Here is a 21,959-nt window from a genome sequence, read left to right as displayed (position 1 = left end):
TTTTTTCCAGTCTTGTCTTGCAGAGGCGTGTCCCCTTTCTTTCATTTTCGATTCCAAAGTCAAGGCCATTTATGTTGCGACTGCTTGTGAAAGTGAGTAGAGCGACTGGCAGATTCACCGAGCACCCAGAAAAATTTATTTCGGTGTCACGTTTTGCTTCAGATAGAATGTCGACCGACAAGATGATTGATATCGACGGAGGGATTCTAGAAGGGGTAACGTTAAGTCTCTCTCTCTCTCTCTCTCTCTCTCTCTCTCTCTCTCTCACACACACACACACACACACACACACAATTTTGGATTGTTCAAGTATCCCGGTAAATTATAAATATGACTGCATCTATAATTATTTTTCACCGACAAACATTAGTAATTATGTTTCATTGGCAAGTTGTAAATGTATGTACATGTATGTAAATTATTTCTCATATTTGGTTTATGATATACAGGGTGGTCAAATACTGCGCAATGCAGCTGCACTCAGTTGCCTTCTAGGAAAACCGATCCATGTGAACAATATACGAGCAGGGAGAGACAGGCCTGGATTAAGGTGATATGCATAATTCTGACATCTCACTAAGCCAAATCTTGTTGTTCAAATTTACATATTCACCTAAATTGTTAAGATATGTTAGAACAAAGAGGCAAATTTACCAAACTGTATTTTTAAGACCTTCAATACTCAATGTAATTCAGGCCACAGCATCTGACAGGTCTTGAACTTGTACAGGAGCTCTGTGAAGGAAAACTACAAGGAGGACAAGTCTCATCAACAGATATCACATTCTTCCCAGGGAAAGTGAAGTCAGGGACACATGTGGCTGATACCAAAACAGCAGGGTAAGGATGTCACAGGCACACAGTGGTGCATTTGTAAAATGTTTTACAATTATTTAATTATTTTATTAAATAAAAATTGATATGCCAACATGATATATCAAGTTTCTCAGTGTAGTTCACTTTGTGAAGACTTGATCTCAACAGCAAATTTAGGCAAAGGTTGATTTAGGTAACATAACCAAGCAGATTTAGAATGATCTTATTGAGGCTTCTTTTTTTCTGAAAATACATTTCATATTGAATATGAAATAAATGATATATATCTAATCATTTGTGTTATTTGTTATATCAGTTAGTTATTATTATGACTTTTCATGTGCAGGAGTATATGCCTTCTGATCCAAGTGTCTTTGCCCTGCCAGCTGTTTGCTAGTGGACCTACAGAGATGATTCTTAAAGGAGGAACAAATGCTAGTTTTGCTCCACAGCTAGACTACACAATTATGGTAAGGGAATGATGAATTGGAATAAATGTAAGAAGTTTTCACTTAAGATCACTCATTTTCTTTTGTTAGAAACAAACTATTTAATCTTGTAGTTGGAAAGGAATCCAGGTCCATCTCTCTTGGCTGTCAAAACTGAAAGTTTTCCATGTTAAATATAAAAGTCAGATTTCCCATTTGCAATAATTAAAGTGTATATAATTGTAAAAAGATTGACAGTTTCCTCAAAGATCCAAAGGGATTTTAGAGCCTTAAATCTGCATGTGTATGAGGATTCTGCAATTACTATGAGAGTGAAGAATCCATTTATTAAGAGACGCTGTTTAATAATGAGTAACTGTTCTAACCAGCATTATTGTGTTACAGTTTGTTACTGTACATGGTTATTTTATTTTCCTCTTGAAAGTTTTTTTCTTCAGGTATTCAAACCAATAGCTGAAAGATTTGGAGTTAATTTCAGTTGTGATATTATAAAAAGGTTAGTTTCTTTCTGAATATTAGATATTTTTCATAAACAATGAGAAAAGTAATGTTATATTATCCAATAATATTAGTAAAATAGGGTTGTTTAATCAATTTTCACTCTGATCTTTGAGGTGGTTGAAGTATTGCCTCATTCTTAGCCCCTTTAGTTGGAGAACTTGTAGCATACATTGCTATACCAGTAAGATCTATTATATAGGGTGTAAATTTAAGATTGAAATATTGGTAAATATAAAGTAAACATGTCTGGGTGGGATTTCTTTCTATAGGATGTGTCTTTTTGAAGAAAAGTTTGTGATTTCAATTGTAAATATGCATAAAACACCTAGGGGCTATTATCCCAAAGGCGGTGGTGAGGTCCATGTGAGGACTGAGCCAGTCAGATGTCTTCATGCAGTTGAGATGACAGACAGAGGTCATGTAATCAAAGTGACAGGAATTGCATTTGTTGCTGGAGTATTACCAATCAAGGTAAGTGGGGCAGGCCAGTAGCCAGGGGAGTCAGGGGGTTCGAAAGAACCCCCCCCCCCCCCCCCCTTTTGCTAGGAAAAGGTCCCCTCTTGGTTAAAGATTTTATCTAGGTACATAAAGGTTTCATGGTAAAAGGTCCACTTTTTCAGAAAAAGAACCCCCTTTTGAAATTGCCGGCTACAGGCCTGTAGGGTGACCTTTATTACTGAGGTAGGTGCCGTCAGTAAGTTGAACAAATCAACTTACATGTAGGGAATACCAGGAAATCTATCAGGAAAGTTGATGAAGGGGTTGTCAGTATTTTTTAAAGTTTCTCAGAGAGTCTTCTTTGCACTAATCAACATCCTTTTATGTAAAGTTTACATTTTGATTTAACCGTGGAAGTATATCTTTACTTCTGTGATTTAACATACAAAATACATAGGTGAATTTCATTCAGATGATTTAAATTGCAAAAATATGTGTTAATCAATGATTTAGAAGCCATATCCTTTTTTTGTTTGAAAGTTAAATAAAATATAATGATTAAGTTTAAAATAGATAAAGCTACACTAATAATTGGCAATGTATATTCAGGTTGCTAAAACCATGGCCAGTGTAGCCAGGAAGATGATAGAGGGAAGGTTAGGACAGATACCTATACAGATTGAGGTGGTGAAGGAACCACAGGATCATGCAGTGGGAACAGGAACTGGAGTCATGTATGAGAGACATAGACAAAAGGGTGTTTTTTGATAAATTTTTCTTGCAAGTTCCATTTTTGATTTAACTCAACATTTTTTTTTCACTGAAGAAAGCTAGAAAGTTGATAACTACAATGAAATATTAGGAACTTATTAAATTTTAAAGTGTTTCTGTAAAGAAGGTAGTAATTGTACCACCAGCGTTAGCGCTGGCGGTACACATGGTTTTAGTCCCGTCCGGATCGTTCCGCCGGCTCCGCCGGATGGCTACCGTTACCGCTTCTCCTCCTAGACGGTAAGGGCCTCCCTACCCATCTCTTCGATTTAGGTCACCTATAATCTCAACTCGTTCCACGTAAAATTTGGGCTTTGTCGGTATTGGGGTCTAGGTGTGGCACTCATTGCAATGCACCCTTGTCTAAAAATGGCAAAATTAAATGCTAATTATCTACCCACGGGAGGAATTATGGGAAAAATTTCTACAGACGGCTTTCCAAAAGTCATATGTGTAGATTTCAAATATGCCCTTGGATTTGACCTTTGACCTTTATTTCAAGGTCAAATGGGCCAAAATTTTCAAAAAAATGAAATTTTTTACGAAAAAAAAATTATTTGCCCTGTTATTCAGACACCACACAGACTTAACCAATAATATTATTGGAAAGTGTTACCCTTCAGGTCATCTTTCATCTCCGTGAATTTGGGGTCAATTGGTGCATTTTCACGGGAGTAGCGGCCATAAGATACCGAAACTGAAAACTGTCTCTAATTCGGGAACCGTTAATGCCAGAGACCCATTCTTTTTTGCATTTTGTAGAGCATGTAAAGCCCAACACTGGCAGTGGTCTCCGTTTTTATGTACAGACACAGAAGTGTCTGTACATATTGCCATCACCTGCGTCTGTCGTCGCCGATGCCATCGCCGATGCCGATGCCGGCGCCGTGCACTTTCCTTGTTAACACGATAAGTGGAGGGCAGTTTTACTTTTTGGCTTTATATTTACAGAGCTGATGAATATTCATAAAACACAGGTCAAGTTCGAAAATCAGCATGATCGGGCCATTATTGTAGAAGTTATGCTGTTTTTTCACTTTTCAGCATATATGCAACCCTGTTAACACATTTTAAGGAAAACCGATAGGCCTGTTGTCATTAAACTCACAGGAGTAATCAATCTTACTTAAACACAGGTCAAGTTCGAAAATCGGCATGATCGGGCCACTATTTTAGTAGTTATGCTGTTTTTTCACTTTTTAGCATATATGCAACATTGTTAACACATTTCAAGGAAAACCGATAGGCCTGTTGTCATGAAACTCACATTAGTAATCAATCTTACTAAAACGCAGGTCAAGTTTAAAAATCAGCATAATGGGGCCATTATTTTATAAGTTATGCTGTTTTTTCACATTTCCTCAGATTCAATTCTTAGGCATGTTAACAGTCTCATTATTTAACTAATAAGATATGTAAATGTGTTTGTTTGACATTTCCTGCAACTTTACAACATTGTTAGTTGATTATGTAAAAATGATGGTAAACTTGTTATCATGTATTGTATAATAGAGTTTCAAAAATGGAAAAAAACTCATATCATTGCAGTTTGTCAGATTAATTCATTCACTATGTTCAGAAACTCGGAATGGAGGAAATTGGACATTAAACACTGTTCTATTGATATTTTTCCCATGTCATCAATTTTCTTAGTTGATCATATAAAAATGGCAGTAAACTGTTAATTTTGTTATATGTTAAACAATTGTTAAAAATGGAAAAAAACACATTTCAGGACAGTGCTGTCTTGTTTACATTTTGGCATTTTCAAGGTGTGACTTTGAAGTTACATGGGCCTGAAGACCTTTGCTTGTCACATTTTCTGAATATCCATGATACTAATATTTTATTATTAAAAATTGATGGTCATTATGCTGTTAAACATTATGTAATATTGCATCAAAATTTGAAGAAACCCCTATTTTGGACACTGCTCCCATGATGACCATTTAAGGAAAACCATGTCACTTACTGTTCTCAAACTTACAGGAAAGAAACATGGGACTAAGATACAGTTTAATTAGGCAATGCAGTCTGTTTGGTAATTCTTTCTGGCAGTTAATCGGTTTTTTGTGAAAATTTAATTTTTCACATATTGGCATTTTCAAGGTGTGACTTAGAACCTCCACGAGCTTGAAGACCCATGCTAGTCACAATTTCTGAAAATCCACGATACATATATTTTATTATGTACATATTGCCATCACCTGCATCTGTCGTCGCCGTCCATGTTGCCGTCGCCGTGCACTTTTATCGTTAACACCATAAGTGGAAGACAGTTTTACTTTTTGGCTTTATATTTACAGAGCTGATGAATATTCATAAAACGCAGGTCAAGTTCGAAAATCAACATGATCGAGGCATTATTGTAGAAGTTATGCTGTTTTTTTTTTTTCACTTTTCAGCATATATGCAACACTGTTAACACAATATAAGAAAAACATATAGGCCAGTTGTCATGAAACTCACAGGAGTGGTTAATCTTACTAAAATGCAGGTCAAGTTCGAAAATCGGCATGATCGGGCCACTATTTTAGTAGTTATGCTGTTTTTTTCACTTTTCAACATATATACAACACTGATAACACAATATAAGAAAAACAGATAGGCCAATTGTCATGAAACTCACAGGAGTGGTTAATCTTACTAAAACTCAGGTTGAGTTTGAAAATCAGCATAATCGGGCCATTATTTTAGAAGTTATGCTGTTTTTTCACATTTCCTCAGATTCAATTCTTAAGGCATGTTAACAGTTTCATTATTTAATTAATAAGATACGTAAAAGTGTTTGTTTGACATTTCCTGCATCTTTACAACATTGTTGGTTGATTTTGTAAAAATGATGGTAAACTTGTTATCGTGTATTGTGTAATAAAGTTTCAAAAATGGAAATAAACTCATATCATTGCAGTTTGTCAGATTCAATCATTCACTATGTTCAGAATCTCAGAATGGAAGAAATTGGACATTTAACACTGCTCTATTGATTTTTTTCCCATCTCATCAATTTTTTTAGTTGATCATATATAAATGGCAGTAAACTGTTAATTTTGTTTTATGTTAAAAATTGTTAAAAATGTGGAAAAAAACATTTCAGAACAGTGCTGTCTTGTTTACATTTTGGCATTTTCAAGTTGTGACTTTGAAGTTCCATGGACCAGAAGACCTTTGCTAGTCACATTTTCTGAATATCCATGATACTAATATTTTATTATTAGAAATTGATGGTCATTATGCTGTTAAACATTATGTAATATTGCATCAAAATTTGAAAAAAAAAAACTATTTTTGGGCACTGCTACTATGATGACCATTTAAGAAAAACCATGTCACTTACTGTTCTCAAACTTACAGGAAAGAAACATGGGACTAAAATATAGCTTCAGTAGGCAATGCAATCTGCCAGTTAAACATTTTTTTGTGAAAATTTAATTTTTCACATATTGGCATTTTCATTGTGTGACTTTGAAGTTCCACAGGCTTGAAGACCCATGATAGTCACATTTTCTGAAAATCCATGATAGGTATATTTTCTTATTAAAAATTGATTGTCATTATGCTGTAAACCATTATGTAATATTGCATCAGAATAGAAGAAAACACAATTTTGGGTGCTGCTGCCATGATGACCATTATGAGAAAACCATGTTACTTATGATTGCAAAACTTTCAAAAAAGAAATACAGGACTAAAATGCAGCCTGACGTTGGAAAAGCAGTCTAATTGACTTCTTTTTCTGGAAGTTTTACATTTTCAAAGTGTGAACTTGAACTTCCATGGGCCTGAAGCCTTATGCTTGGTACACATTTTACTTACATTGGTATTACCTGTTGAGCATAATTAAAATTTGATGTTGAATTTGCAGTTTAACATAATGTACTTTTGTATCAGAATTGACAGTAGCCTATTTTGTTATTTCCTGCTTTTTGTCTGTACATTTGACAGCTTTGCTGCCTTGTTTTGTATTCCATACGGTTTTCGAGTTACGCTGTATCAAAAAGTACATATTGGTGGTGAAAGCAAAATGTGCAGTATGGTAATGGATAATAAATTTTGAACCCCGGAAAAATAAAACATAAGGCTTGGCGAGGCAGGCGACTTGTGGTCAAAAATGACATAATTTCATCAAATTTGAACATCTGGAACTTCGGAGCACCTCCCATTTCAAGAATTTTTGACCAAAATGACCTTTTCTTTATTTTAATTAATTTTTTCTGTACGAAATTTATGGCACATTATTGTAACTCCAAAATTATAACATTTAGTCCCTTTTCATCATGAATTGAACTTTGCAAATTTTGGTTCCCTTTTATCTCCAAAACTGGCAGAGATAGGTCCGTAGTTACTATTGTACTTGAATAGGAAGTCATATACTGGCAATCTAAATGTGACCTTGAAATTGACTTTTGACCTACTTTACACCATAAACTGAACTTTGCAATTTTTTAATGCTTTTATTTTCAAAACTGGCAGAGATACGCCCATAGTTACTATTGAACTTGAATAAGAAGTCATTAAAGTCAATTTACTGTGATCTTAAAATTGACCTTTGACCTACTTTTTACCATGAACTTAACATTGCAAATTTTGGTTCCCTTTTATCTCCAAAACTGGCAAAAATATGCCCATAGTAACTATTGAACTTGAATAGAAGTCATTAGAGACAATCTAAGTGTGACCTTGAAATTGACCTTTGACCTACTTTTCATCATGAATTGAAGTTTACAAATTTTGGTTCCCTTTTATCTCCAATACTGGCAGAGATGTGTCCATAGTTACTATTGAACTTGAATAGGAAGTCATATACTGGAAATTTACTGTGACCTTGAAATTGACCTTTACCCTACCTTACTACTAACTGAACTTTGATTGTACCATTTTTAGTTATATACTTTTTTTTGCATATTTTGAGAATTCTTGTTGATTGCATTTTTTACAGCTTGTCAAGCACAAGACTGGTGGTGGTGTCCCTTTTTTGTGTGTGTGGGGGGTCTATACGATCGCGCTTACTCCAGCTGGTGGTACAATATTCGGAGGCGGTATCGCCTCTCTGATCCTCAAGTTTACTATTTGCTTGAATGAATATCTTGATCATGTTTGGTGTTGTAGTTTGGTAGCAGAAACAAGCACTGGCTGCAGGCTGGCTGGATCAGCTCTAGGTCAGAAAGGTAAGTATGAAAATCTGTTTTAAAGGGGGTTTCTTTTTCTGAAAAAGTGGGGTCTGTTTTACCCTTTGCAGACATGAGCTTTTCTACCAGAATCACTGAATTCCGGGATTTTTAACTCCATTCTTATAGGACCTAAAGCGGCCCTGGAACCCAGCTGGCTGATAAGTGTTTTTTTCCCCACAATAGATGTTCAGAGATATTCTAAAACTTATGCTCATGTCTGGTTCATGCGACCCAAGATGAGAAGTAGAACATAGAACCTAGATCAAATTTTGATTCTAAATGGGCCTTTTCTGGCAAAAAGGGAGGTTCATTCTAACACCTACACCCCTGTGAGCACATGCACTTTGTAGTCATCTCGATTACAATACTTTTTTCAATGCAAAAAATAAATAATAGATAAATAACACAGCTTGTTTTTAATATTTTTCTTTTCAAAACTAGTTTTAAATCTAATTTCTGCTGTTCTCTACTGTTTGATGTTTTGCGTGCATGTTTGACGGTATCATATCAATGAACATGAACATTTGCACAGAGATCTGCCTATAAAGAAATTTACTAATGATGCTTTAACACATCACATTTCACATCATACAAATTTCAAATTTATGTATAAGATTGGTGTAGGTATGATTATAATACAACAATAATACAAAAATAAAACAACAATTTATATACAAAAATAAAACAACAATTTATATATATACAAAAATAAAACAACAATTTATATATATATTTAGGTCTTCCTGCTCAAGATGTTGGTGAAAGTGCAGCAACTATGTTGTTAACTAGTCTGGAACATGGAGGATGTGTGGATGAGTACTTACAAGATCAGGTATTTTGATTTCTTGTTGATTGCTATTTAAGTTTTGTACTAAACATTTCACTAAATTCATAGTCTTGAATCAGGTTTGCATATTTGATATTGCTGCCTAGTTAATTTTTGTGTGTAAGATCAAAAGGCAATATTATTTATCATTCAGTCATTTAGCCATGTTGGAAGAATTACTTAATAAAAGGGATAACAACTGTTCATTTTGGCCAAAGAATGGATTATCTGGGGTAAACCACAGTTTTCTCGTACTTATCAATGAGTAGTGAATCCATTCCGACATTCAAAGTTGGCCCCTATTTTTTCCTAAAAAGTTTTTTATAATCATCTCTCATAGAGGTCACATGGATGGCAAACACAGATTCCACAATAATTGCAATAACATCGTTTTGGTGGTAAAATAGAATTTATTATATTTCTACGAGTTGTTTACAAAGTAGTTATTGTTAAATATGAATCTCATACAAAGAGTTGTTATCCCTAGCTTTAAGTGTTAACACATACGGCAGTTTTATTCTTCTTATTTAGTAGAATCTGTCTGAAGTTATGCTATTTTACTTTTTCATTTCTAGCTTATAATTTTTATGGCCCTTGCTAAGGGCAAATCTGTGATAATGTGTGGTCCAATAAGTTTACACACTGAGACTGCAATCCATGTGGCACAGCAGATGACACAGGTAAGACAGAGCAATGTATGTGACAGCAGTTTATAAAACCGTGCATGTGAGATACATCAAACTATGTAATAACATATGACATGGGTAAGAGATCTAGCAATCTAGAATGCCACAGCAGACAATGAGTAAGATATACATGTAGCAATTCATTTGGTTCAGCAGATGTTGCAGGTAAGAAATAGCATTTGAAAGAAACTTGTACGAATATTCATTATTTCATCTAAGACAAAAATGAAAGTAAAAATTATCCAAATGCCTCAGCCGGTAAGAGTGAGGAAGAAAGTAATAATACTTTGATTCAGGAAATTGTTTTAAATTAGGTGTGGTAAATTAATTTAGCAGAAAGTTTTACATGAGCATCATCCTTAACAAATGTATTTGGTTGATCTTATTTCTAATCTGTTGTAGAAGGGTGAATGACTTTTTTTGCATTATTTGTTTTATCTAGGCCAAGTTTGAAGTTAAACAGATTCAAGGGGAAACATGGCAAATAACATGTGAAGGAATGGGATTGGAAAACAAAGCAATTTAAAAAACTGAAGTTAAAATTAAAAAGAGGCAAGCAGTCACTTTGACACCCTCTAGTTCATATTTCAATTTGATATATTTTGCAATTGTAGAAAAAAATGAAAACAGTATTTGAAAGAAAGATGATCTAACACCTTTTGATACAGAAAATTACATCCCGTGTTACTCAGTGAACACTCTGTTTCTATTGTGTCACATGATCTTGTTTTACTACTATAGACAATCTTTGTTTGAACTTTCAACGATGTTTCTGAAATTTTGAAAACATTGATAATAGAATAGTAAGGGAAGAAAAAAATTAAAAAGTATGTTAGATCATATATTTTCAATTACAGATGGTACACAATGTTGAACATGCAACTTATGTATTGCCTAAGCATCACTGAACGGTTAATAAAGCTTGTACACTAGACTATATGCCGATTTTCAATGTAATATTTGATGGATTATAATTTCAACTAAACATTTTTTCTTAATACAATACTGCTTTAAACAGTTAAAATTAACATAAAACAAGTTGTGCATTCCTATAGTTAACTGTAAGTTAGCAAGATAGCAACTGTTCTAACATGAATAAGTAATACAGTTATAGCATAATAATAATAAGGATAATTGCAACTCGGTCCGCAACAATTGAATAACATTCACAGGAATGTGAATGCTGTTCACTAAAAGTTATGATACACAAGTATTTTCACACTGTATGCTGTTAACAATCAATATAAAAAAAAAAAAAATAGAAAAAGTAAAACAAGAATATTGATAATTTCTTATTTGGGACACTTCATATCTTTGGTGCAATTAGACCCTGTTAATTTGCCAAATATCAATGATTTGTCCTCATTCAGCTGACAAAAATCACAAAAAAGATGTTTACAAAACCTTTGCACACTTCCCATGTTTCCTTTCACCTTTTGATAACGATGACATGCCACTGAAATGTGTTTTCTGGGCACAAAATTGAAGTTGGCTAAAATCATGAATAAAACATCAGTTCAAAACTCGATACATTTGATCTTACTGGTTGTTCTCACAACTTGTATTAGCAGGTGTGAGTAACAAAGACTATGTTGCTGTAAACCTTCCTTTTACAGACTGCAGATATACGGTATCTACAGTATACCATGTACCTGTGACAATAATAATATTACAGTTGTGGAATGAAATCATTGTATTCTTTCCATTTTCTATTTGATTGGACTCTGCATACTTAGCTTGGCATATTACTGGAGCATAAGTTAACATCTTTAAATTTATATGCAACTGATCATGTCTTTGGAATGAATCAAGAGTGTCATATCCTACTTGTAAAATGTGTATAATTATCATTTTCACATGCATGAATTGTGTAATTTTGATTTTTTTCAAGATTCTGAAATTAAGGTCGACTAACAATAAAATTGACTAGCAATGTCATTAAACAAGAGAGAAATAATATAGAAGTATAACAAACATTGCAGAAAATTAAACACCAATTTAAAACATTTCTGAATCACAAAAAATACAGGCCTTATTGGACTCAAAACCAATTAAGCTTACTAGATTATGGCTTGCCTTAAAAGACTTCAGTCTTTATCAATACATATGCATTTAATAGATTCTGCCTTGTATATATATAGCAGTATCATTCTATACACTACCAACAATTAACAATATAAAATTGAATATATATTAACAACATTAAAGATGCTTTGCGTCCCTATTGAACTAAGGCATAGACATTAAGTAATATTATGAATGATATAAAATCAATCTTGGCACTTCTTATTGACCTTAGACTTAATAATGAAATGTAGACAGGTATGTTTACCATTTTAACATAAAAATCATTAAATCGCATCACCTTGCACCCCACTGATCCCCTTGAGACAGTTCAAAAATGCATACTTAATGCCTCAATTTGTTTGAGTAAATTGTACTAATTTTGTCAAAGATATGTAATAAAACAAGTAAATTTACTATAAACACAGAGGTTGTCATTGATGCAGTTATTCAATATCTGTGGCCTTCAGTATTTGTTCATTTGATCATAGATACGTAACTTTGATCCTGGAACTAGAGTATTAGCTCCTCATCCTTATAAATAGAATGTAGAAGGTAGAAATGATAAAAAGTAACTTGGACGGTTGGGGTCTCCAGTCTGCCAAGTTTCATGTAGGCTTCTTTGGTTTGTTCACTGTTGCATATATTGGTTCCTAAAATAAAGCAAAACCTTCAATTTATGCAATTATTATGCACTATGTGATAATGTATCAGGGCTAGACAAACTTATTTCAGAAACTAGCTCCATCAGGCAAGTAGATCTGGAAAGTTGCTTGTCCCACTCCAAAATCAATGCCTCTACGCCTTGCAGGTTTGAATACAAAGAAAGCTGACAGCAGAAATCAGCCAGGCAAATTACTCCTGTAGATATATTGAGCCCTGACATGTATACATATTTTAAAATCATCTAAATGCATTTCCCATGCCTTAACCAAATCACATCAATCTCAGAATCTGACAGATTTTTTCAATACCTTGTAATTTTTAAGATGAAAGAAGAACTGTCAATTTCAGTCTAAAGGAGTCATGAAAACACTGTTATAATGCTTGTATATTTGAATAGCAACAATATTAAAATTTTAAACCAAATTATTACCTGAATTTGTTCACCAAAATTTCCAAATCCAAAAGGATCACTGGCTCCCTGAAGTAGAATTACCATGTGTTGATCACTCTCAAAAAGAATGTTTTACTTTATGTAAGAAAAATCAGATATTATATATTACATTGTTTGTGGGAAAATGTTATTCAAACATTTAATGATAGTACATGCTTATGTAAGGTAAATGAGAAAATCAAAAAATTTAAACAGACATTTTAAGAAAGTATCCTTGTATCCTTGAATAGTTTTTTTATTGATTTGTAAATACAAGTGTTTATAACAGAATCACATGGGGATTGTTGATAACAAATACTTGATGAAATTATTAATTTTAGTCTTACATGCATTGAGTAGTGCAGTTATTATGAAATGCAGCCTCTTGTAATTAGTGCAGTTGATCTGTACATGTACCTACCTGTCCACTCACCTGCCCACTGGGGACTGCAGGTAAGGAGAAGTAATCATCATTGAATGAGTTCCCAAATGGCTGACTAGCACCACTACTGACCCCACCACTGGACACTGGACCATGAAAAGGGTCCACAGCCCCACCACTGAGCTGACCAGCTTGGACACCATTTTGCTTGACACCAGGGGAGCCACTTGCACTAGTGGAGTCACTGCTGAGTAGTGATTGTCTAGGTTTTGGCACAGGTGGGGCTGGCAAGCGGGGTAAAGCAGATGGTGCAGCTGAGCTCTGAGAGGGGCGTGGGGGAGGTGCTGGGGCCTCATCTATGTCTATAGTACCCTGTCTGGGCAGAGGGGGTGGGGGTGCATCTGGAGAGGGCAAACCAAAATCATCATCAAAACTGACTTCTGTTTTCTGTGCCTTTTGTGTTGGAAGTGACCTTGGTTTGGGGACAGGGGGAGAGGGACCGAAGCTTAAAGCAGTGCTCATGCTATCTGAATCAGAAGCAAAGGTATGCTGTGCAGAGGTTACAGTTGGTGGTGCAAAATCTACAGAAAATGGATCTATGGTATCACTATTTGAACTTGAACTAATAGAACTACCTTGAGGAATACTTTTCAATTCATTCAAACTTTTCTTTGGTGGCTCAGCAGCCTTGAAGAGTTGAGAAGCTGGAACAAATGATGATGTTTTTTTGCCTAAAATGTCCAAATCTTCAAACATGCTCTTTTTTGTGTTGCTTGGCACTGATTGTATTTCATTGGGGTTGCTCCCTGGAATCTGAGTTGGCACCAGGGGGGAGTCGCCCGTGAAAGGATCCATGGAAGGTGTAGGAACAGCAGGTTCAGGATTAGCTGTGGTGAACAGAGAGGCATCCAATCCATGGTATCTGTCATCTCCCTGGGGTACAATGTCAGGAGCAGGGGCCGCAGATGTCACTACAGGGGGATTAAAGAATGGATCATCCCTGAAAGGATCTGGCTTGGAAGCTGCAGGGGGTGGTTGTGATGGAGGTGCGCCAAATGCAGGCTGATTAAATCCCATTCCTGACATGTTGGAAGCACTGAAGGGTGAGTTAAACTGTGGTTTTGGTGCTTGAGAGGGGGCTGGTTTGGACTGGAAGAAGGGGTCATTGAAAGGGTCTGTAGCCTTGGGAAGCCCTGTAGGTGCTGGCTAGAATAACAAAGAAAACACATATAAGACATTTACAAATCTTGATTATAACAGATTGACCAGATTTGAAATGAAACTGAATTATGACCAAATATAGTATATTTCATTAGTTTAAGCATTTTTGACAAAGGAGGAGCAGTGAATTGCTGAAAAATACATGGCAATAATCAACCAAGGAAGGGAGGGAGGGAAGATACTTACATTATTAAATGCAGCAGGGGCTCCAAATGGGGTACCAAACTGTTGTTGCATTCCTGGCTGCGCCTAGTCAAAACACAATTTTCATATGCAATATATTGGACCAATTTGTGAATACAGTCAATGCATTTTCATTAAAATATCATTTATAGTCTTTAAAACAAACAAACAAACAAAAAACCTTTCAAAGGCCTCAACTATTTTCAAAAACCACACTATTTTTAATAATCCAGTATAAGTAAGTACAGATATCAAAGTATAACACATGTCATTCTGGCATTTCAAGTCCTAACTTAAGGAAGGTGGTTTGATATGGCAGCCATCATTTATGTAATCCTTTCTGTACTGTTTGATGTATGTGGCCAGTGCAACTGGAGATGAGAGTGCAATCAAGCATCTATATCCTGATGTCTCAGTGAGTTATTCTTCATAACTAAGCTAAATTACAGGTCTGCCAAACTTGTTGATACATTACCGGCATTTGCTGTTGGAAGTTTGCTTGAAAATTCATTTGAGCATTTGGTGTGGGTTGTCCCCATGCTCCACCAGGGGCTCCCGTAGCTGTCATCTGTGCTGTTCCCCAGGCAGGTGTTCTGTTCACAACAAATGGGTCTGGTGCAGATTTTCCTGACCCAAGACTGCCTTCAGTGCTGGTCCAGAAGTCATGGTTAAAGGCATCAATCTGCTTGATTCCCTGTTGTAAAGTTTCCAGTTCTGTCTCCAGGTTCAATAGATTTCCAGTTGAACTGCTGCTCTCCTCTTGCTTGGGGGCTACTACAGGTGCATTGTTCTGGGGGACCTAGCAATATATCAGTTTTGTTGCTTAGACAAAGATGGCAGTACTGCAGTTGAACACATTATTTACAGATCTAAAGCTAACCTTATGTCATCCAAGTTTATTCCCAACAGTACATGATAATCTTAGTAACAAGAGTATGCTATGGGCCTCACATTAATATCTTTTAATACTGTATGCTGCAAGCTACCCACTTATTTGTATTATTAATGCTATTTGGCCCAATCCACATTTAGTGTATTTATTTTGACATAACAATTTGTTTTCAGTACAAAATATAGGAGAGAATCCCTCAGATATGTTAAAAACTTACAGCATATGCACTCTCTCCTTCAGCTGCTGATACTGGACCATTGTTGGTGGGGACCTGAGGAAGAGTTTACAATTTTCATGGTAACAGTACACAGAGCTAGCATATTGCAGATGCAAAAAAAGGCATTGTATTTACTTACTTGATAAAGGGTCATATTACTAACATGTTTGTCGTAACCCTGAACTGCATGTACATAATTGTATATATACATTCATAAGTTAGCATTGGGGAAAACCAATTGGTCCAAATGGCTTAAAAATCTTTGAAGACGTACCTGATATGTGCTCTCCTGATTTTCTGTTGTTTGTTGTTGTTCTTCCTGTTGTTTTTTAGCTTCTGCTACTTCCTTTTTCTTCATCTCAAAGACATACTGGAACAAGTCTCTCAAGGCCAGGACAACCCCTTCTGCCTAAAATTGTACAGTGCAGTTAAGTCAAACAATATCCTTTTTTTGTGGGGACACAAACCTTCATTCTATATATTATTTTATGAACAGATAATTTTAAAATTGTTACATTGAAAATAAAGTTTTACATTAAGTAACCACAAAGGCCATGCTTTCTCAAAATGCTTCTTCAACAATAAATATACAAATTCTAGCCATCTACAGTACAGTAAATATAGAAAATTTGTTCTCATTTCATGAGGCAAATGTATGAGCAGTCCAAAAAATAATGGCTACTATAAAAGGGGTGCCTAATGAAGTATAAACAAGGCAGCAAAGCTGTCAAATGTACAGACAAAGAACAGAAAATAAAGATGCAAATAAGTGAAAAATTAAATTTTCACAAAAAACTGTTAAATTGCCAGAAAAATTTACCAAACAGACTGCGTTGCCTATTGAAGCTGTATGTTAGACCCATGTATCTTTCCTGTAAGTCTGAGAACAGTAAGTGACATGATTTCCCTTAAATGGTCATCATAGGAGCAGTGCCCAAAATAGGGGTTTCTTCAAATTTTGATGCAACATTACATAATATTTAACAGCATAATGACAATCAAATGTTATAAATAAAATATTAGTAACATGGACATTCAGAAAATGTGACAAGCAAAAGTCTTCAAGATCATGGAACTTTAAAGTCACACCTTGCAAATGCCAATATGTGAAAAATTAAATTTTCACAAAAAACTGTTTAACTGCCAAAAAAAAAAAAAAATACCAAACAGACTGCATTGCCTACTGAAGCTGTATTTTAGTCCCATGTTTGTTTCCTGTAAGTCTGAGAACAGTAAGTGACATGATTTTCCTTAAATGGTCATCATGGAAGCAGTGCCCAAAATAGGAGTTTCTTCAAATTTTGATGCAATATTACATAATGTTTAACAGCTTAATGACCATCAATTTTTAATTATAAAATATTTGTATCACAGATATTCAGAAAATGTGACTAGCAAAGGTCTTCAGGCCCATGGAACTTCAAAGTCACGCCTTGAAAATGCCAAAATGTAAACAAGACAGCACTGTTCTGAAATGGGTTTATTTCCATTTTTAACTTTTTTAACATAAAACAAAATAAACATTTTACTGCCATTTTCATATGACCAACTAAGAAAATTGATGAGATGGGAAAAGTATCAATAGAACAGTGTTAAATGTCTAATTTCCTCCATTCTGAGATTCTGAACATAGTGGATGATTGAATCTGACAAACTGCAATGATATGAGTTTATTTCCATTTTTGACACTTTATTACACAATACATGATAACAAGTTTACCATGTTTTTTACATAATCAACTAACAATGTTGTAAAGATGCAGGAAATATCAAACAAACACTTTTAGGCATCTTATTAGTTAAATAATGAGACTGTTAACATGCCTAATAATTGAATCTGAGGAAATGTGAAAAAAACAGTATAACTTCTAATATAATGGCCCGATTATGCTGATTTTCGAACTCAACCTGCGTTTTAGTAAGATTGACCACTCCTGTGAGTATAATTACAATTGGCCAAACCGTTTTTCTTATATTGTGTTATCAGTGTTGCATTTATATTGAAAATAGTGAAAAAACAACATAAATTCCCTCAAAATGGCCCAATCATGCTGATTTTCGAACTTGACCTGCGTATTATGAATATTCATCAGTTCTGTAAGTTTCAAGTCAAAAGGTAAAATGGTTTTCCACTTATCGTGTTATCGGTGCTGCATATATGCTGAAAAAAGTGAAAAAACAGCATAAATTACCTAAAAGTGACCCGATCATGCTGGTTTTCGAACTTGACCTGCGTATTATGAATATTCATCAGTTCTGTAAGTTTCAAGTCAAAAGGTAAAATGGTTTTCCACTTATCGTGTTATCGGTGCTTCATATATGCTGAAAAAAGTGAAAAAACAGCATAAATTCCCTAAAAGTGACCCGATCATGCTGATTTTCGAACTTGACCTGCGTATTATGAACATTCATCAGTTCTGTAAGTTTCAAGTCAAAAGGTAAAATGGTTTTCCACTTATCGTGTTATCGGTAAAAGTGCACGGCGACGGCGACGACGGCGACGACAGACGCAGATGATGGCTATATGTACAGACACATCTGTGTCTGTACATAAAAAAGCAGTTCTGCATCTATTAACTCACATTCTGAGCAGTTTTGATGCCAAAGAATTTGTGTTTCCCATCTCCAGGTCCAAAGATGTATCCAAATGCCCTGGCATCTGTGACGTCCCTGGATATGAAGGAGATCCTGTGTACTGGGTGGGTATGGTTTACTGCCTGCAAGTATATGTACAGATACAAGTGTATACAGAGAGGTAATTACACTTAAACCAGTTCATGTCTAGGTGACACTGACCAAGGTGACCAAATAGCATATTTTGAACACTGGTACATTAGAGTGAAGATGAGATTTCCTGCATACAATAACAATGAGCATAAAAGGAACAGATAATAAATACAATCACTGAGATATTACCGAAAACACTTAATGATGTATAAAACTATTTTTCATCTAGGGAAAACTGGGGTACTAAAAATCAGGTATTTTTACCTGTCTAAAAGATTTTAAAAATCTTAACTTATCAAAAATACACACAATTAAACAGAACAAATAAACTTATCAGCACAACTTCATACAGCCCTAAGCAACGTGGTGAAATCATACTAGCATTAATTGGGTACATTTTTTATCTAACTATTCTAAGCAGCCTTGGACAAGAACTAAAATGCTGTGTTCACCCAGACAATTAAATACTTGTAAATTCTACTTCTAAAATTTGACAAAAGTTTTTAAAAGTTATCGAATTTTTTAAGGTTTGCCTAAGAAATATTAAATAAGAGTACCCCTGTTTTTTCATCAATAATCTTCATTCCATCCACTGATATGTTGAGAATAATCCTTTGCTTGTGTTCTTTAGCAGTCCTAATGGCCATCTTGAGTTTCTGGACAGTTTCTTGGCACATTTTGTCTCCCCTAGCATCAGGGACATCATCAATACCTATCAACTTTGCTTTGAAATTAACACCTTCGCCTTCAAACCGGGCAGGGTCATTTTTGTCTGCAAAAGGAAAAAAATAATGTAAAAAAAAACAACAACTCAATATAGTAAGGATAAGTATACACCAGGATGGAACAGCACAAAATTTCTGATTATAAATATATATATATATATATATATATATATATATATTAAATAACAAATTTAATATGTTCAACAGTATTTGCCCATTTATCACTTTATACTGTCAATAAACCATTGTATTGCCCAAAGAAGGATATGGATGAAGAAAACAATACAGAAACTCTTATAACATCATCCCCGTTAAAATTTTACTCCAGAGTATTTACATACCTTTCTTGACTGTTTTCTGCCCTTTAACTGGTGTATTGGACTGTGAGGAAGGTGGGGTCTCTGTGGTTGCTGGAAGGGTGTCCCCAGGGGTAGGCTCTGGGGTACTGGACATGGTCAGCTGATGTGTACAACTATAAGAAAAATAAAGCAAAGGGTTGCAAAAGAAAACTACTGCTTCATACTGCCATCTCTTAGACTAGCATGATCCAGTTTCTACTCCAGAGTCCACTGAGCTGAAACACATGACAGGGTCAAAGATTGGTCCAATGAAGTAATTTGCAAAACCTAAGCTATTCCTAAATAAAAACGTACACAAATCTTTTGGCACTTACTAACTACTTGTACTTTTCGGTATCTTTCCAATGAATGGATCTTGCACGACAAATGTCTTGACTACTTCTTATAATGACAAAATATATAAGTCATTTGTACCATCCTCCACCCTACTGGTAATCTCTCCCCTGATCCGCCCCCTGCACTTGTAATTTCAGATATGTATGCAAATGTTTCCTTCACAGCATTCTTATCTCCACAACAGTAAACTAAACAGGGACAAAGCCTGATACCAACCCATTAGAGCCATATAAAGATACCACTGGGCACAAAGTCCATGTATTACCTTTTAGGATGGTAAGGAACTGCTTGTGATATTTTTTTTAAAGAAGTACAATATCGTCCATGTGTACATGTATATATACAGACTTAAGATAAAATATTTCTGGCAAATAAATCTGCAGCTAAATATGTATACCTTTACCATTTGAATGGCAATGATTATTATTATTTTTATTATTGCACAGAATTTTATCAAACTTTTAAAAGGAATTATCAATGATATGAATAAGTGAGCAGAACCTTATACAACAGTGCAGTCTACCTCCTTAAATTGATACAGCAAGTCAACTTCTATCAAAATACTAGTAGTCATGCCTAATTTGACTGAGCACTACATGTCTTACAAACAATAAAGCAGCCATATGTCAAAATCTTCCCCATCTATCATTCTATGCCAGCTTCACCTATCACCATTTTCTCTGACAAGAACAAACATATACCAGGTACCAGATTATGGCAGACAATACCATGAATGAAAACAGGTTATCAATAGTCAGAGAGAATATCATCAATACTGATAAAGTCTCATATGGTGTTATTTAAACTGCATTATTTATTAAATCAAGCCAATTGATAGTACTCTGAGGCAGAATAGTACTGTAGATTTGGTCCACCTTGTAAATTGAATTTATATGTACTCAGTACACATGTACATGTACCTAAATCAACAGGGCTGGTGATGCACTCTCATCTAAAATCTGTAGTAGTAACAGTAACATAATACCTTTTACATAAGGACACAAATGTTTTCAGCAAAACTAAGAAACAACTGGGGTATATTAAAGTGTGGTACTTTTATGTCGTTTTATGTGGTTTCTACAGTAGCTTCTCTGACAAATCGAGGAGACAGCCGAGCATGTGGAGTAGAACTATTTCTGCGAGCACACCTTTTCATACTTCAACTCCTTACAAATATATTATAATATATAAATGCTGTCGTGCATGCTGTCTATAATGGATAAAAAGCTACAAGTAGCTTTCACGCATATGGAACATGAACGACCATTAATTTGTACGAATACATTATTTTTGAATCAATGACACTCATTCAAAATTGTGAAACAAAAACTCAGTTTCCAGGAGAGGTACATAAAAATTCTAGCTAAGTACTTCAGAAATGGCCCATGAGAATTTTACTACTGAACCGGTTATTCTTTTGCATTCCGATATCACTTACCTAAAAATACAGCTCAATAAGTTCAACAACCTGATGAATGGGGGGAGGGTCGGTCCACCATCTTGTTTATACAAATGTCACATGACCTACTTTACAGCACCACTTTAACACAATGCATCCCTCAGACACCTATCACAATGACTAATATAGACTATTCTATTTTGGAAATGTTGGATGCGCAAAAAATAAATAAGCTGTTATCATTATATCAGCACTGTTGAGACAAAAATCGGTGATCATGCCATCTGTTAATATATTTCCTAAAAAAACCGAGGCGTGTCTTCTTTGTGTGTGTGCATGTGTTTGTCGGGGAAGGAGAAATATATGGCGCGCGTTGTTTTTATGTGTGATTTAGCGTTGAACATGCTAATTAATAGAAAACCCGTTACTCACTGTTTTGCACAAGTAAAGCATAGATTACATTTGCCATGAGATGTTGCTCGTATACTCTCATAAATCTCTTTTCGTGTGGCGTTTGTACAGAGGCCGGTAGTGGCCCTGTGATATCGAACTGTACGTAGGCCTTATCGTAGGCCTACGGATTCACGGTATCAGAATAGCCTCTACGATTTTGTCAATCTGTTGTTAGTCTCTTTCACTTCAACCTTTGATTTTTTAGAGGGATCAACAACAGTAAAGCTATTTTTAAGCTAGTGATTGC

General features: G+C 35.0%; 2 protein-coding genes across 5 annotated transcripts; one reads left to right on the top strand and one right to left on the bottom strand.

Moving 5' to 3' along the window:
- Window positions 1-21: 21 nt before the first annotated feature.
- On the top strand, window positions 22-10,595 carry LOC106171736 (RNA 3'-terminal phosphate cyclase). The gene is made up of 11 exons (XM_013552192.3): window positions 22-215; window positions 450-550; window positions 697-840; window positions 1,163-1,286; window positions 1,703-1,761; window positions 2,096-2,237; window positions 2,814-2,938; window positions 8,085-8,143; window positions 8,884-8,978; window positions 9,548-9,652; window positions 10,101-10,595. Exons 1-11 carry the CDS (start codon window positions 72-74, stop codon window positions 10,182-10,184), a joined length of 1,182 nt encoding a protein of 393 aa, XP_013407646.1. The 5' UTR covers window positions 22-71; the 3' UTR covers window positions 10,185-10,595.
- Window positions 10,487-21,444, bottom strand: LOC106171730 (uncharacterized). Of its 4 annotated transcripts, none has more exons than XM_087013258.1 (11): window positions 21,299-21,444; window positions 19,507-19,637; window positions 18,998-19,212; window positions 18,296-18,430; window positions 15,988-16,122; window positions 15,714-15,767; window positions 15,080-15,403; window positions 14,608-14,670; window positions 13,240-14,406; window positions 12,819-12,866; window positions 10,487-12,375 (listed from the first exon to the last, which is right to left on the bottom strand). In XM_087013258.1, the coding sequence occupies exons 2-11, from the start codon at window positions 19,616-19,618 to the stop codon at window positions 12,331-12,333; spliced, it is 2,298 nt and encodes a 765-aa protein (XP_086869384.1). In that variant the 5' UTR covers window positions 19,619-19,637; window positions 21,299-21,444; the 3' UTR covers window positions 10,487-12,330. The 4 variants fall into 4 exon arrangements, with proteins under 4 accessions (XP_086869384.1, XP_013407635.2, XP_086869434.1 ...); XM_013552181.2 differs by having other exon boundaries at window positions 13,252-14,406; XM_087013308.1 differs by lacking the exon at window positions 21,299-21,444 and adding an exon at window positions 19,839-19,989.
- Window positions 21,445-21,959: the final 515 nt, after the last annotated feature.

Source organism: Lingula anatina, chromosome 1 (genome assembly GCF_051362555.1).
Source record: "Lingula anatina isolate TDL-2025a chromosome 1, LinAna3.0, whole genome shotgun sequence".
Taxonomy (NCBI): domain Eukaryota; kingdom Metazoa; phylum Brachiopoda; class Lingulata; order Lingulida; family Lingulidae; genus Lingula; species Lingula anatina.
Note: the sequence above shows the minus strand (reverse complement) of the source record. Positions and strands in the feature narration are given on the sequence as shown.